This window comes from Platalea leucorodia (genome assembly GCF_965183815.1).
Source record: "Platalea leucorodia genome assembly, chromosome: 17".
NCBI classification, from domain to species: Eukaryota; Metazoa; Chordata; class Aves; order Pelecaniformes; family Threskiornithidae; genus Platalea; species Platalea leucorodia.
In genome coordinates this window covers 3414124-3428268 of record NC_138839.1, presented here as the reverse complement: position 1 = coordinate 3428268, position 14145 = coordinate 3414124, and the positions used below count along the sequence as shown (strand labels likewise).

General features: G+C 47.6%; 1 protein-coding gene across 1 annotated transcript in view; it reads right to left on the bottom strand.

Moving 5' to 3' along the window:
- Nucleotides 1–14145, bottom strand: part of ACAP3 (ArfGAP with coiled-coil, ankyrin repeat and PH domains 3) — a 97066-nt gene that overhangs the window by 24080 nt on the left and 58841 nt on the right. Inside the window, exons 5-9 of the mRNA XM_082328860.1 lie at nt 11091–11149; nt 7821–8004; nt 3609–3653; nt 3059–3154; nt 2642–2716 (exon numbers count right to left, since the gene is read on the bottom strand). Coding sequence (XP_082184986.1) covers nt 2642–2716; nt 3059–3154; nt 3609–3653; nt 7821–8004; nt 11091–11149 — 459 coding nt within the window. The remainder of the gene's footprint in view (nt 1–2641; nt 2717–3058; nt 3155–3608; nt 3654–7820; nt 8005–11090; nt 11150–14145) is intronic.

Below are 14145 nucleotides of genomic sequence, written 5' to 3'. Positions count from 1 at the left end.
TGCCACTCCTCTCTAATTAAGCACAACTAAGTCTCCAAATTTTTCAAGAGACCAGAGGGTATTCTGGGCTCAGCATGAAGACACATATTCAATGTGCTGTGCTCCCTTTGGAGACAACAAGATGCTCACCAGATGCAGAGTGCCATCCTCCATTGCAAAGGGAGGAGCAACACCGACTCAGAGTAGCTGAAAAGCAGTCTCATAACATCTCCAGACAGGAAGCTTTAAATCCTAAGTTGCAGCAGGGATGTTCAGCTCTCTTACAAGCTTATGCACACAGAGAGCCACAGCTCTATGCATATGTGTCCTGATGAAGAGTAATTGCTCGCTTTCCCTCTTGGAACCTAACCTCTGCTTCATTCCCTGCTAGTCCAGTCAGCAAAGACACGTAAAGAGATTTAACTGACATGCACTGCACTAGAGAGGTTTTCCACGTTCTCTCGAATGAAGTCATCACTCCAGCAGAATCCCAGGGGAACCGAGAGTTCACAAATGGATTTACCCCTTCCTCAGAACACTTAACCAAAGGGAGCATATGCACAGGCTGATTCACAGGGAATGTCTGTCATTAGCTTTCAGATCTGGTTATGTTTCCATTTCACGGGTTATGACATTTTTGAGAGACAGCATTAGAAAGAAAATGACGACCACTTAGATTCCTCCTGTTGAGAAGTATTGATCCACACAAACGCCTGCCAGATACGGACTCCTTAGCAATTCCTCCTCAGGGCTTAGTTCATGGACAGGTATTTCTCAGGGCTCTCTGAAATCCCCTCTTACTGTGCCCAGAGAGCGTGTGTGTGAGAGTGTGTGTTGAAAGTCCACCAACACCCTCTGCTATGAGCCTGTGCAGCCAATTCCCCTCCCACGAGACCCGTGGTCCTCAAAGGCTCCTAGGCACCAAAGATGCATTAAGTGCCAGCCAAGTGCTGCTGCCTCTGCAATACTGAACTCCGAGTCAAGACTGACCACCATACAGAGTAGAGGGAACTGAAATCTTATTTTAGCACAGGACTGAAAACAACTTTGATGAGGATGAAACCAAACTCACTTGAAGCTGGGATTTAAAATTACATCTCTGGTGTTCAAGTTACAGCACTAATGCCTCGGCAAGGTTTCTTTGCCTTGCTTTCAAAGGCAGAACTTAGTAAACATCCAGAGCACCAAAGTGCTAATTCTGAGCAAAGAAGATGCCAGAAGAAGGAAATACACATGGGTACTCACCTGCAGGAGAGTCTGCAGGGGCAGGTCAGCAATCCATGAAGAAGAGAAGGAAAAGAAAAAAAAAATTAGTTGATATTTCTACAAGCCTCGAATTTGTAATCATTCCCAGATGAATGGTCTGGAAAATCAGAGCCCACGTTAACCAAAGATGCCTCCCTACTGAAGGCTCAGACTTGTTTGATAATAAATCCTATTATTTTGCCAGTTCATGGTGGTTACACCCAATTACAGCAGGCGACAGCACACACACATAGTGGGTTACCATAGCTCAGCTGAAAACAACATCTTGCTCAGCCATGGCAGCTCTATTACTTGGGTCCCCATGGGCCTCTCCAAAGTTATGCTGCTCAAGGCTGTAGCCATGTCATGTCACAGGAGCTAAGCACAAATCATCTGACCTGCAGTTTGGAGCAGACTGGCATGAAAGAAGTTCACAGCAGCACACTCCTCTCTCAGTAGCAGTACAGAGTCCTGCTCACTCTCCCCCACGACCCATTAACATCACTTCAGCACAGTGTTAGTTCCCTATGAACGACAAAAAAGCCCTGCAGCAAGTCCTGTCTATGGGTACCAGAGGAGTGCATCCACTCATTCGTCTGCTGGATGATTTAACAGGGACTCTGGCCATCTGGTTGGGCTGGGCTGCCTCACCGTGGGGCAAGGCAGGGAGAAGTGTCAGAAGGGACGTGCTAATACTGCAGTAGCTGGAGATCCTGGGGCTTGCCGGACAAAAGCTAGCTTGTTGCTCAGCCAGAAGGAGGATGTGAGACTTTAGGGACGTGGTTTAGTGCTGCACTCGGCAGTGCTGGGTTAACAGTTGGATTTGATGATCTTAAAGGTCTTTTCCAACCTAAACAATTCTATGATGCTATGACTGGGGGAGAAACGAAAAGAGAAAGTGCACACAAAAAAAGAAGAAAAAGTAGGAGAAAAGTGTTTAACCTCTCCCCAAAAGCAGCTCTGCTATGCAGTCATTTTCACAGGCAATTACAAATAACTACATCCACTCCTCTATCTCAGAGCCATTTATGGAACACGAACCTTTAAATCTTCCCACATCCTCCGTAGCAAAGAGGGAGACAGAGCACAGAAAGAAGGCTTGCTCAGAGGCAGAGCTGGGAAAACCACCCAGGTGCCCTGACCCATGGGGTCCTCCCTGTGTCCCTCTCCCTTGTGTACTCGGATGTGTCAGGAGCTGAATGCCCTGCATTTGATCAGGCCTACCTACTAGCTAGACCTCCCAGCATCCACAAGGTTATTACTCTCATCTCAACACTTTCTGCTGCTACTGCTCCAGGCTGTGAAGGACTAACCCAGAAAGGCCCCGCATCAGATGGCAATTGCCACTGTTTGATCCAGACAACCACACTGATGGAGAGAAGTGCTGCTTGCACCAAGCTGCAGCCCCAGGACTCACCCTCTGCTGTATCAGCGCATGCTTGTGCTCCATCTCCCTCTTCTCCACTGCAGAATCAATCACCAGCTGGTCCAGCTAAAGGCAGGGAGGAGAACACGTGGTATAAAAGTCAGGAAGGAGGTTTATGAGCCACTGTCCATCTCCGCTTCCCTTCTCTGGGATTACACCAGCCCTACCTAACACAAGGAGTCCCCGCAAGAGGGGAAAAGGGCTGTGTTTGGGTGTGCACTGAAAGTAAGCATAGCTTTTGGCTGTTACCCCATAGTGCAGCATGGCTCATCGAACACCCAACGAGCATGATGCTCTGGCCACTCCCTGATTACCAGGTATGGTAGCTGAACAGGGGAGAGGATGTCCCTTCAGGGTGAAGGCGTACAAACAGGCAGATTGAGTCAACCATATTCCCTGTCCCCTCACCTCTGTGGCTAGTTTCTTCATGTAGGGATCCAGTTCATGGAGAAGACTGTAGCCCTGCTGGAAAAAGGTGTACTGGGCATGCATGAAGGACAGCATCTGGGGAAGGAAACAATAGCAAGGTCAGAACGGGTTCTGGGACAAAGTGAGTCTGAAAAGTCCTTATCCCTTATTACCCACAAACAAGTCTCTTCAAGGCCTAACCCCTTCCCTTCCCAAAGCAATCTATCCATTAGACGCCTCTCACTCTTCTCCTTTCTTCCTCTCACAAATCCTTGCACACTGTCAGGCAACCCCTGTTGTGAGCACAAAGTGGTAAAAGCAGTCTCTCCTTCACCCCTGAAAGTCCCCTCCAGTTCTGGCCTGTGGAGTGTCTTGCTGGTCCTTCATTCTCCCCTCTCGTTAGCATACCTGCAGCCCCCAGAGCAGTCCCAGACAGTATCTCCAGGGCAGACCGAGGAGTCGGTATGTCGACCCATGCAACCTGAAATGGAGAGGGCTGCCTTTCATTGAGTTACTGAGAGCAGCCACAGAAAACACAGAGAGCCCTTACCGCATCCAGTATTTCAAATTTCTTCTTGGCCTGCAGGACGTTGATCTGTGAAGGAATCAAGACAAGACTCTCGGCATCAGCAGCATTAAGCAGTTGGGCATGGAGATCTAAGTATGAACAACTTGCTGCAATACTCCTAGCAGCAAGCCACAAACTATTCAAGGACAGTTCCAGAAAGTTAGTTTCTGAAAAGACAGTTCTGGTGAGTTCCAGGTGCAATAAAAAGAGAAACAGCATAGATGCATTTCCTAACCTGGGCGGCTACTGATTAAGGTCACTGCTAGGTGTATGTCTGTACATAGGCTGACAACAAACAGTGACCCCAGAGTGCAATTTGGTATCACATGAAGGAGATGTTTAATCTATCAGGTCACTGCTTTGATTTCTCTTAGCAGGCTGAGGGGTACCTGTGTAATGTTATGGGTATTTTCAGTAATCATAGCGAAGCCAGCCAGTAAATCGTGGTACCTGGGGGACGACTATGTTCTCAGTCCGCACACCCTTTGCATATGCATTTTTCTTGGAGAAAAGTGCATGGGTGACTGCCCCAGGGACCGTCACATCCCTTCCCCACAGAAGCAGCAGTAGTTCAGGATTTCCTGTGCCAGCCCTGATGTGCTTGGGCTTTTGGGGTGGAAGAAGAGGCAGCACATTCAGGATTACACCTCTTTCCTGGCCAGGGAAGAACTGCAGTACCTCTTGCAACAGCAAGATAGCATCGCTTTGGAAAGGCACCCTGCTACTGCAAAAGAACCAGTCTGGAGCATTTACTGTGAGGACAGGAGAGCCTGGCCGTTCCTTGCTTAGCAGAGTGGTTGGAGAAGCTCATCTTTGACACCTCACAGTTCACTGCCTGCATCTTTGATCAGAAAAGTCCCACCTGAAATCCCTACCATAAAACCTTGGGCAGAATGCAGCAAGGTGCTACGCCCTGATTCTTTCTCTCTCTCCAGTATTATCTTATGCCACTGGGAAAGGGAATGCTAACCCCTGCTCCATGCAATTGCACAGTTACAGCATGTTTTGGAGTGAACAGCAATCCGTACCCTGAAAGGAAGAACGGGAAGACTGGAATAACCCAGGACCAGGGGGAAGACCAAGTCTGTTTCTAATGTTCATCACTCTACCAGTGAGACTACAACCATCAGCATCTCTTGGAAATGAAGAGAAAACTATTGCAAGTCTCCTCTAACTGGGGACAAAGGTGAACTCTGTGAGACCTAGTACATCTCTCTGATACAGAGCCAAGGATCTGGAAGTGAAAAACATCCCTGAGATTTAAAACTAATAAAAAAATAAATGTAGACACTGAGAACTGACCCAGGAGAATATAATTTCAAAAGTAAAAAAAGAATAGCACATAGTTACACAATAGCTTGCCCACAGACCCCATGAGCTATGCTGGGAAGTCTTACACGTGCTGCAGTTAGCACTGAAGAAGCTGTCAAACGTAGCAGAAGGTTTCGATGGAGCTTCAGCTGTCAGTCACGAATAATGTGTTACCATGACACAATTGGTTCCAGTGTGTTAATAACTCACAAATGCAGCATCAGTTTGCTTAGAAGCACTATGCTTGCAGTAACTGAACCTAAACCTAGATAAAAGTTACCAAAGGGCAGCGTGCTGGCACCCGCCAGTTCTGCCTGGAACAGTCTCTGCGAGGCACACCACGATCAGCCTCCTGATTCTGTACTAAGCAACCTGGTCATCAGCTCCAGCAACACGGGAGGAGAGACAAAGTAGCTCAGGTACATCCCCAGCCTCCTAGATCCCTCCTTTCCACACCCAGTATACTAGGTAAAAAAAAAAAAAAAAAAAAGAAAAAAAAAGGACTATAACCAGTAACCCTGCTTTATACCAACAGACAGTTTCACCCGACAGCAGTAACTCCTCCTGGCCATTTATAGCCATAAAACAGCCACTATCATAATGGAAATGTGTTACATTACAGTGAAAAGTCTTGCCCTGAACTGTGTTTTACTGGGGTCCTGGTCCTTTTGGCTCTCTTCAAGGTGTGCGAGTAATCCTTAAAGTTTGACCGTGCCAATTTCAGGCCTGTTGACAAAGTCAAAAATGATGAAGATTGATTCTGCAAGATGTGAAAGGTGAAACAGATTCACAAAACAGGGTCTGTCTCCCTGGAGGCTGGAGAGAAAACAGAGGATGCTGGTTGGAAGATTTTCTGCATCTAGCCTTCGCATGAGCACCAACTGGGACTTTTCCGCCAATACAGTGCCCTCCATAGCTGATTCCACCATGGCAAATTCTGGGACTTGATTTTTGCTGTGAGCCAAGTTGTCCCTTTTCCCAGGTATCTGAGTTGGGATTTGTAGTGGGAGAGCTTAACTTAAAACAATATCCTAATTGCAGTAATTCATTATAAGGGGGTGTCCTTCAGTTGTGTGGACATTCAAGGGCAGGAAAAGATCTCCTTTCAGATATAAAAGAATGAAATAACTCTCCTCACTATATCCTTAGTTAAATACCAAAGGGTGCCTGGACAAGTTCATGTCTATGCATTTCAAAACAGATGGATTTAGAATGGTACCTTGCAGTGGACCAACAGGGAAACTTGCCCAATATTGGATCAGCACATTAAAGCAACTCTTCCTCTCTGTCAGTGCAAGAAATGGAGAGACCTTACTATAGTGTGACCTTGCCAGCAAATACAGTTGCATTCACATCTAAAATCCTAGGTGCAAAAAATTGCAATCCTAAAGGAGGGCCAATGATACGCATGATTTATACTTTAAGGGGAAAGCAATGCCTTTCTACCTGCAGCTGCCAGAGCATGTGACATCAGAGACTACGTCATGATCAGACAGCACGTGTTGGCAGATGGTCCCAGTTTGGTGCTGCAGGAGTGACAGCTAGTGGAGACACACACGGATCAATATTAATACTGAATTTGTCTGCTTAATATACCTACTGCCTGAAAGGACAGACTTGACACGAAGCCTATGAATGATGCAAAGGAAAATCCTTGACCATTCTGGGTGCAGTGAGTGTTCCTGCAGGAAATCTCCCACTGGGAAGAGAAATTCAGTCTAAGGCAGTGTGTTTAATTTCTCTTGCTGAAAAAATGATTAAGATTTCCCTTCTCAGGTACATTGCAGCGTTTGTAGGAAGGAGAACATGTCACAGACATGAAAAGTCATGTCAGTGCCATGCAAAGGCATAAACATCGGTAAGCACATATTCCCACACAGACTCATAGCATAACACAGGTTGGAAGGGACCTCCAGAAGTTATCTGTCCAATTGCCTGGGCAAAACAAGATTGACTTTAAAGTTAGATGAAGATGCTCAGAGCCTTGTCCCATTGACTGTGAATTTCTTTGGGTCCCTGTTCCAGTGCTGCATAACTCTGAGAACTTTTTTGCCCTGTATTCAACTGGAATTTCCACTGTTGCAACACACACAGGAATGCACCGTGCACAAACATATATGTACACACTTACATCCATCCAGATGCATATTTATGCATGCACACACATCCACCTGGAGTTTCAGGCATGAACACAAGTACACACATGGATGCTTACGTGTGCACACAGATCCAGACACTTGCCCTTAAGGACATGTTCTACATGTAGGAGCAGACAATGATTTGCAGACAACACTTGACAGTGTTGGGCTCGGTCCCTCACTTTCAGTAGTTTCATTACACTGTTTTGGCAGACTCTCTGAAGAGTTATAAAGATCAAAGCAGCTAAGGATTTGGGGAAGAGCCTCCTCTCTCTTACACCACTTATACCAACATCTTGTGACTATTTCAAGCAGATGTGATCAGCTACAGAACTCACAGCCTCTCCAGTGAAGGTGCTCTCATCCCAGCACAGCCTACTCTTTCATACAGACAGGCTGGATTATGCCAAAAGGCAGCTCAAAGAACACTGGCACCTACTGCAGTACAGGGCTTTGCTAAGCCATACATGGGTTCATAGTGGTACAACTACACCAGTGCCTAGAACTAGAGCAAACCTTGGTGGTTTCACGCTCTGTCACACACCAGTCCTAAGGATTCCCTGCCTCAGGGAAAAATGTCCAATGGATTAGTAATCCAGTACCCTTTTGAACCCAGCTGTAAGACCCTACTTGCCCTCTCTCATCCCTCATCTTCATTCCCTACAGTAGATTATTTAGTAATTTGCCTGTGATGTCTTGCTCTGTACTGGGAAATCCAGTCAGAGCTGGGGGCACAGACACCAACCTGTAGCACATAGTCTAGGGCCAGATGTCGGAAACACTTTCTGGTTATGGTCAAGGTGCCTGTTGCTTCCTCCACTTCATGGGGCTTGTGCCGAGGTGCCTGGGCATTCTTCACCAGCGAAATCTCCATGTCCTCTCGCACCTTGTCAAACTGCTTCTTGGTTTCCTTGAACTTCCGGACATCACTGGAACCCAAAGAAGATGCGATTGTTACAAAGCAGCCAGAATATTGCTGATAGCAACAGAGCACGGAGAGGTGCAACCAGGTACACTAGGATCACTCAGAGATCCTGCTCCAGATGCCATTGGGATCTAACCCACCCCACCAAGCTCCACTGTGTCCAGCTGGACTGACTCCAGATTAACTCTAGATGGTCTTTCTTTAGAGACAGTTGGCAAGGAAAGATATTGGACCTTAGATACTGCCTTCAAAGCCTTAAGGAAATTCTCCAAGGACAGCATCCAGAAAGCCAGGCCAGATGGCATCCAGCCCTAAAGATAGTCCACAATTGCCCTCAAAGTAAGTGGCGAGCAGAACATCTCAGAGCCTACCTGTGAAAACACATGCTTTGTATTCCATTTTGTGAAAAGAGTAAAACCAGCTACTTTTCAAATTCAGGACAGGGCATTCAACTAAGGCAGCCAGGCCATTCATGTGCATCTCTAGCTGATTCTGTCTTGTCTGACTGTAAAATCCAGACATTTAACTATTTTTTCCCCTTTTATAACAGGCACGTTTATTAACATTTGCATTCAGAAATACACAGTCCACAATAGGAACTTTCAAAGTTTTATTTACGCCCAGAGACCTCACATGGGATCGGGGTCTGCTTTGCACGGGCAGGCGGGAGGCTATAAAGGCATAGCAACAGGCAGGTTTTTTTAAGTTTGGTTGTTTTTTTTTAATTAACTAATAGGTATCATTCAGGCAGGACCTGATTTGAGTTGTATGATCACAAAGAAGCGAGGACAGCAACTCCTGAAGATCAGCTCTTACAAGTGGCCCTGGTTCCTCAGGAGTTGAAAGCAGCAATGCTGATTTACAGCAGCTGCAACACAAACACTTATTTTCCATCCAGAGGAGCTCCGTTTACCTCAAGTATAAATTGTTATAACTTAAAGTAGTTAAAAACTGTTAGTAAATAAGTAGCATCCACTTATTTTTTGCCCTAGGGAAGATGAAGAGCCTCAGTTGAACATGACAGTCAGGCAGTAAATGCTGAACTCTGCCCTGTGGCAAACTGTTTGAAGTTGCATATACTTATGGGTGGATAAGCCTCTGGCCAAGAGAGTCTACCATGGGGAAGTACAGTAAGGATAAAAGAAAATAGAGGTGATTGGGTTACTGTTCTGGTGGTTGTTGCTTCTTTACGTTGCCCTCAATGCTCCAGGCTGCTGAGTTACATGGCCATCTAGCTTCATTCACAGGAAAATAACAGGGTCACTTTTTGCATTTTTGGGTCACTTGCAGCAAAGGGCTGTGGGGATTTTACATAGCTTTTGATCCAGCTTTGGAGAGAATGGCTTCCTCATCTATGCATATCCCCAACGGAAAGGAGCAGGAGTTTGGAGGCATGTGATACTGCTGGAAATTCTCAGCTAGCTCTAAGCCAGCCTGCAGCAGCATGACTGCAACCTCAAGCCTTAGCTAATAAAACCCTCCTACTCAGCAAGGTCTGTGGCTTGGTAACGTGCTAAGGCAGTCACAGAAGGTTTGGCTACTGACAGCACAGGCAGGGCAAGCTGACCTCTCCTGTGTGTACCACAGATAAACGAGGCAAAGACCTTCTGGGCTTGGGGACAGGGAGGGCAGGTTAGAGGGTAAATATTGCCCTCTCAGATACGTCTGAATGCAAGGGCCCAGTCCCCATTGTTCCTTGGTTCCCAGTCAGCCAGGGAGTTGCAGATTGGCCCTAGGTGGATTATTCAAAATGGCCCTGAGCATAGAAATTATCTTTCAACCAAGGGCAGGAGCAATGCAAAGATCAAAGCACCAGGGCCTGCAAGCACAGAGGTTGAGCAGTACAAGTGCAAAAAAGAGTAAGTTGCAAAGATGCTAAAGGACGACAGACCCAAAATGAAGGTGAAATTCCCCTTTCTGACTGCCAGCCTTAAGCAGATTAAATCTGAGCTCATCAGAGAAATGATTATAGAGAAAGCGGGGGTAGGGTGAGTGCCAGGCAAGAAGATGGGGATGAGGAATGGGGGGGTCAGCTGGGGACCCCCTCCCTCCATCACACCACACAGCTGCTGAGGGATCCACAGGCAATTACCAGTTCCCATGGCAACCAGCTCCTGCTTAGCTGAAGGCCTCAGTTGCCTCTCTGACCTATATTGCGCTGACTCGGGATCCCGTGCTGCGCTCGGTACCTGCCCTGGGGAAAAGAGGCGCTCAGAGGAAAGGTGCTAATGCAGCAATGGCAGGGACAGCCTGCTGAGAGACTGTCCCTATTCAACTAACCTCCTGGGCCCAGTCCTTCTGCACCTCAGGCCTGCCGTGTGCAAGCTACCATCCTTAATATGCAACATTCTGCATTGCTCACATCAGGGCATTGTAAACTTGCTTTCCATTAGCAAAGAACTCTGAACCAGTGATCAGGCTCCAAGCTGAAGGCACAGCAATGATTAGCTGCTCCCTCCACACAAGAATGGCCCTCCTGTCTGTAAGTCTCATCTTCCAGAGAGATGCTCAGGTTACCCCAGAAGAGCAGGGCTGCTGTAATTTTGAGTGATGAAGCATGTTGTGTGGGGAGCTAAGAACACACTGATTCTGCTGGACCCCAAAGTCATTTGGCAGCAAAGTTCCTCCCTTCTGCAAGCATGCACTGGTTTAAACCACAAATGAAACTCTGCATGGAACGTAAGATAATGTAAGATGTAGAGCTGGCCCTGCTCTGCAGGGATCTGAACTAGATTTAAACCTAGAGCATCAGTGAGAAGCAGCAAAGATGGGTTCTGCAGATGGACTTTACCAGACTTCGGGATGATGCTCTGATCTGGAAGTATGCCTCATGTCCAGTTTTAACTATGAGATGGGAACAGGATGAAGACAGCTGGTTGACAACAGAGCAACCAAATGATAGTGTAGCAAGATGGCAGCAACAGCCACCATACAAACCGGATCCTTTCCTCTGCCCTTCAGTGCCTCTTCTGCTCCAAGCAGAACCTTCAGCAGCTGTGTGGAGGTTGTAGTTCTGTTTCCAGTGCACAAAGGATAAGTGCAAGGGAAGTTCAAGAAGCTAAAGACCAAATTGATACGACAAATACTCACTCTTTCACAAAATTGTGCAGCTGCTGCCGGACTGACCTCTGAGCCTGGTCAAACAGGATCTGAAACAAAAGAGAGGGAAAAGAATATAAAATATTTTTGCAACACGGAAACATTGAGGAGTCAGAAAATCCATGAATGCTCTCTAGGACCTTCAATGTGAGGGACTCAGCATTACTCCAGGGCTTGGTGTCCATTACTTGATGGCTGTCATAACAGATAGATAACTTTTTTCTGTAGCTGCAGCACTCCCTTACAAGCGCAGAATTCCTGCACTGCAGCTTCCACAGCCTGTGCCAGGGCTCTGAATATCCCAAAGAGACCTCTGCCACCAACATACCTTCCTAAGAGGAGCGTTTGTAGGGGCAGTTGCCTTCACAGTCCCCACTTTGACCCGTCCCTCCCGAGCCTCGAATTTCTCCTTTTGCCAGCGGAGGGCACTGTCACCTCAACACTACCATCGCTGAAGGGACAGCACAGCCAGCCACACGCGGATCAACACGGGTAAGAGGCCCCAGCATACGGTATAAAGAGACTTAGTTCCTACAAGTCTTTTAAGTTTTACTCTCCTGTCTGTCCCTCACAAAAAAAAAGGTCCCAAGCCCATTACTCTGCACCCTCTGCCCATCTCATCTCCAGCCCTCCCCATCTTCCTTTAAGAGATGTTCTCCCCCTGCCCTCTGCGAGATGCCGAACAGTGGCGTCTGCTCAGCTGCCTCCCATCCACGGTTACAAATAACTCCGTATTTCAGACATGCATCAGGATGACACAGCATTTGTGGCTAATTGGGACCAGATGGGCAGAGGCTCCCAGACCACATAGCAACTGCAGCAGGAGGCACACATCGCCCCTGGGTGACAGAGAAAAGCCACTGGCCACGCTGTGGCTAGCAAGAGTGGCCCACAAAGAATGGACAGGGACCCCATTTGATCCCACCATCAGGGACACAAGGCCTGGGCACCGACCCAAAACTTAATGATACCCTGAAACATCACGGTGCTGGGGTCTGGCATCACTACAGCTGGTTGGCATGAGCAACCCTGGCTCCTTTGCTCCAACTTAACACCGTGTCCTGAGCAGCCAATTTAACCTAGAGAGGTCCTGAACACATGATGGCGACTGTGTCTGTCTTCCCGAGGATGCAGTCACCAGGAGCAGAATTTCCCCACCCAGCATTTGGCCTTGCTTTCTCTCCTGAAACAACCAAAGCCCTTTCAGAGGAGGCTGCCTGAGCCTGCAGAGCGTGGGACTGTTCGGGACTGTTCTCAAGCAGGGAGCGTGAGGCTGACACAGGATTTCATCAAGGCACCTTCTCTCAGCAAGCAGACTGCATGAAGCCCTTTGGATTAAAACAAACAGCTTTCTCCAGTTTGCTTTCTTCCCTTCCTCTTTGTGGCAAGCTTGGATTTCCAGTGGGAGTTTTTTTGGACAGCTTCCCTTGACACCCCACCCACCATCTCTCCTTTCCTTTTCTGGCCACCTTCTCTGCTTCACTACACAGTTCAGGTAAGACCCAGAAGTGGTGAGCACCTCTGGGTCTCCTGGCCTTTTCCAAGAGGCAGGAACAGTAATCTTATATCAGACCATTTACAGTGCAAAAGAGCTGGCATTGCCTAAAGCAGCAGCTTTTTGTGAGGAGGTGGTGGGTTCAGCTTGCCTGGCTGCCAGGTGCCCACCAAGCCACCCTCTCACCACCCCTCAGCAAGACAAGGGGAGGAAATCAGACGAAAAAGTTCATGGGTTGAGATAAGTACAAGGAGATCACTCACCAGTTACCATCACGGGCAAAACAGACTTGACTTGGGGAAGACTGACTTAATAAATTACCAATTAAAAATAGGGGATAGTGAGACACAAGAACAAAACTAAAAACACCTCCCCACCCCGGAGCACGATCTGCGTTCCCAGCCTGAGCAGTACTCTGCCCACGACACTAAGATCTTGGCAGGCACTGCAGAGATCTGACATGTCACACACACTCCGACGTGGTCACAAGCTTTAACCTTCTCAGGCCCCGCAGTAATCTACTAGCAAAACCACTCTGGTTCGTTCCTGACCTTTCCCTCCAGTGCCAACAGATTCACACAGACACAGATGTCTAACATCTACCTAGCATCTCCCACCAGGAGACAAGCAAGCCGTGCTTTTGACACTATGCAGGTGCACTATCCAAACAGAATGCAAAGCACTCTGCGTAGAAACAGCAGCGCTGGCTGCAGAGCCTCAAACACATTCATTATGTGTATTGCTGCAGCCAAGGACAAAGCAAGAAACATGCCAGGGCTAGCTGAGTATAAACAGCCATGAACGACCTCTAAATATGAACAGATGCAAAGCAAGGGGGAAAGAAAGAAAACCCCAAGACCACCCAGGTTTGTGTTTTTACCAATGTAAATTATTTACTGCTCTTGGCATCCATTTGCTCTCTCCAACGGCACTCCAAGAGGCATTGGCCTGCGACTTTTCCCATGGAGCAGCTTCCCCAAGTGATGTTTGGGCATTGACAATGCTTTCCTCTGCTCATGATACCATGCAGGGATAGGCAAGCAGCAAGAAAGCCACCTGGTTCCCACCTGCACCTACATCTGGAAACTTTCCATCATTGGTTTCCACCAGGATGACACATTTGCTTAGGATCAGGGAAAGGAAGGGACACTATCATGTCGTACTCAGGACTGCAGACGAGTGCATTGCAACACTCCAGGAAAGAACAAATTCCAGGGTACATAAAAATCAAACCACACAGCTAAGGAACGGGGCTTCCTCAGCTTGATAAATAGCAAATCTGGGCTGCACAAAGCTACGATGTGGATGGGAACCAGTGTGACTGAAGGGCTTCACAGAAATACAGGCTGTTCCCTGTGGTGTGATGACAAGCACACACCACACCAGGCAGTGCTAGCGTGGAGCACCTACATCCACCTTACCATTCCTGCCTGGAAAAATCAGCTCCTAGCTGGTGCCCTAGGGTACTGCATCGAAAGAAGCAAGCAAAAATCCCCTGAGCACTCAGTACACAGGACAAACTGAGCAAGGTCCCAGGCGAGGCAGATCACC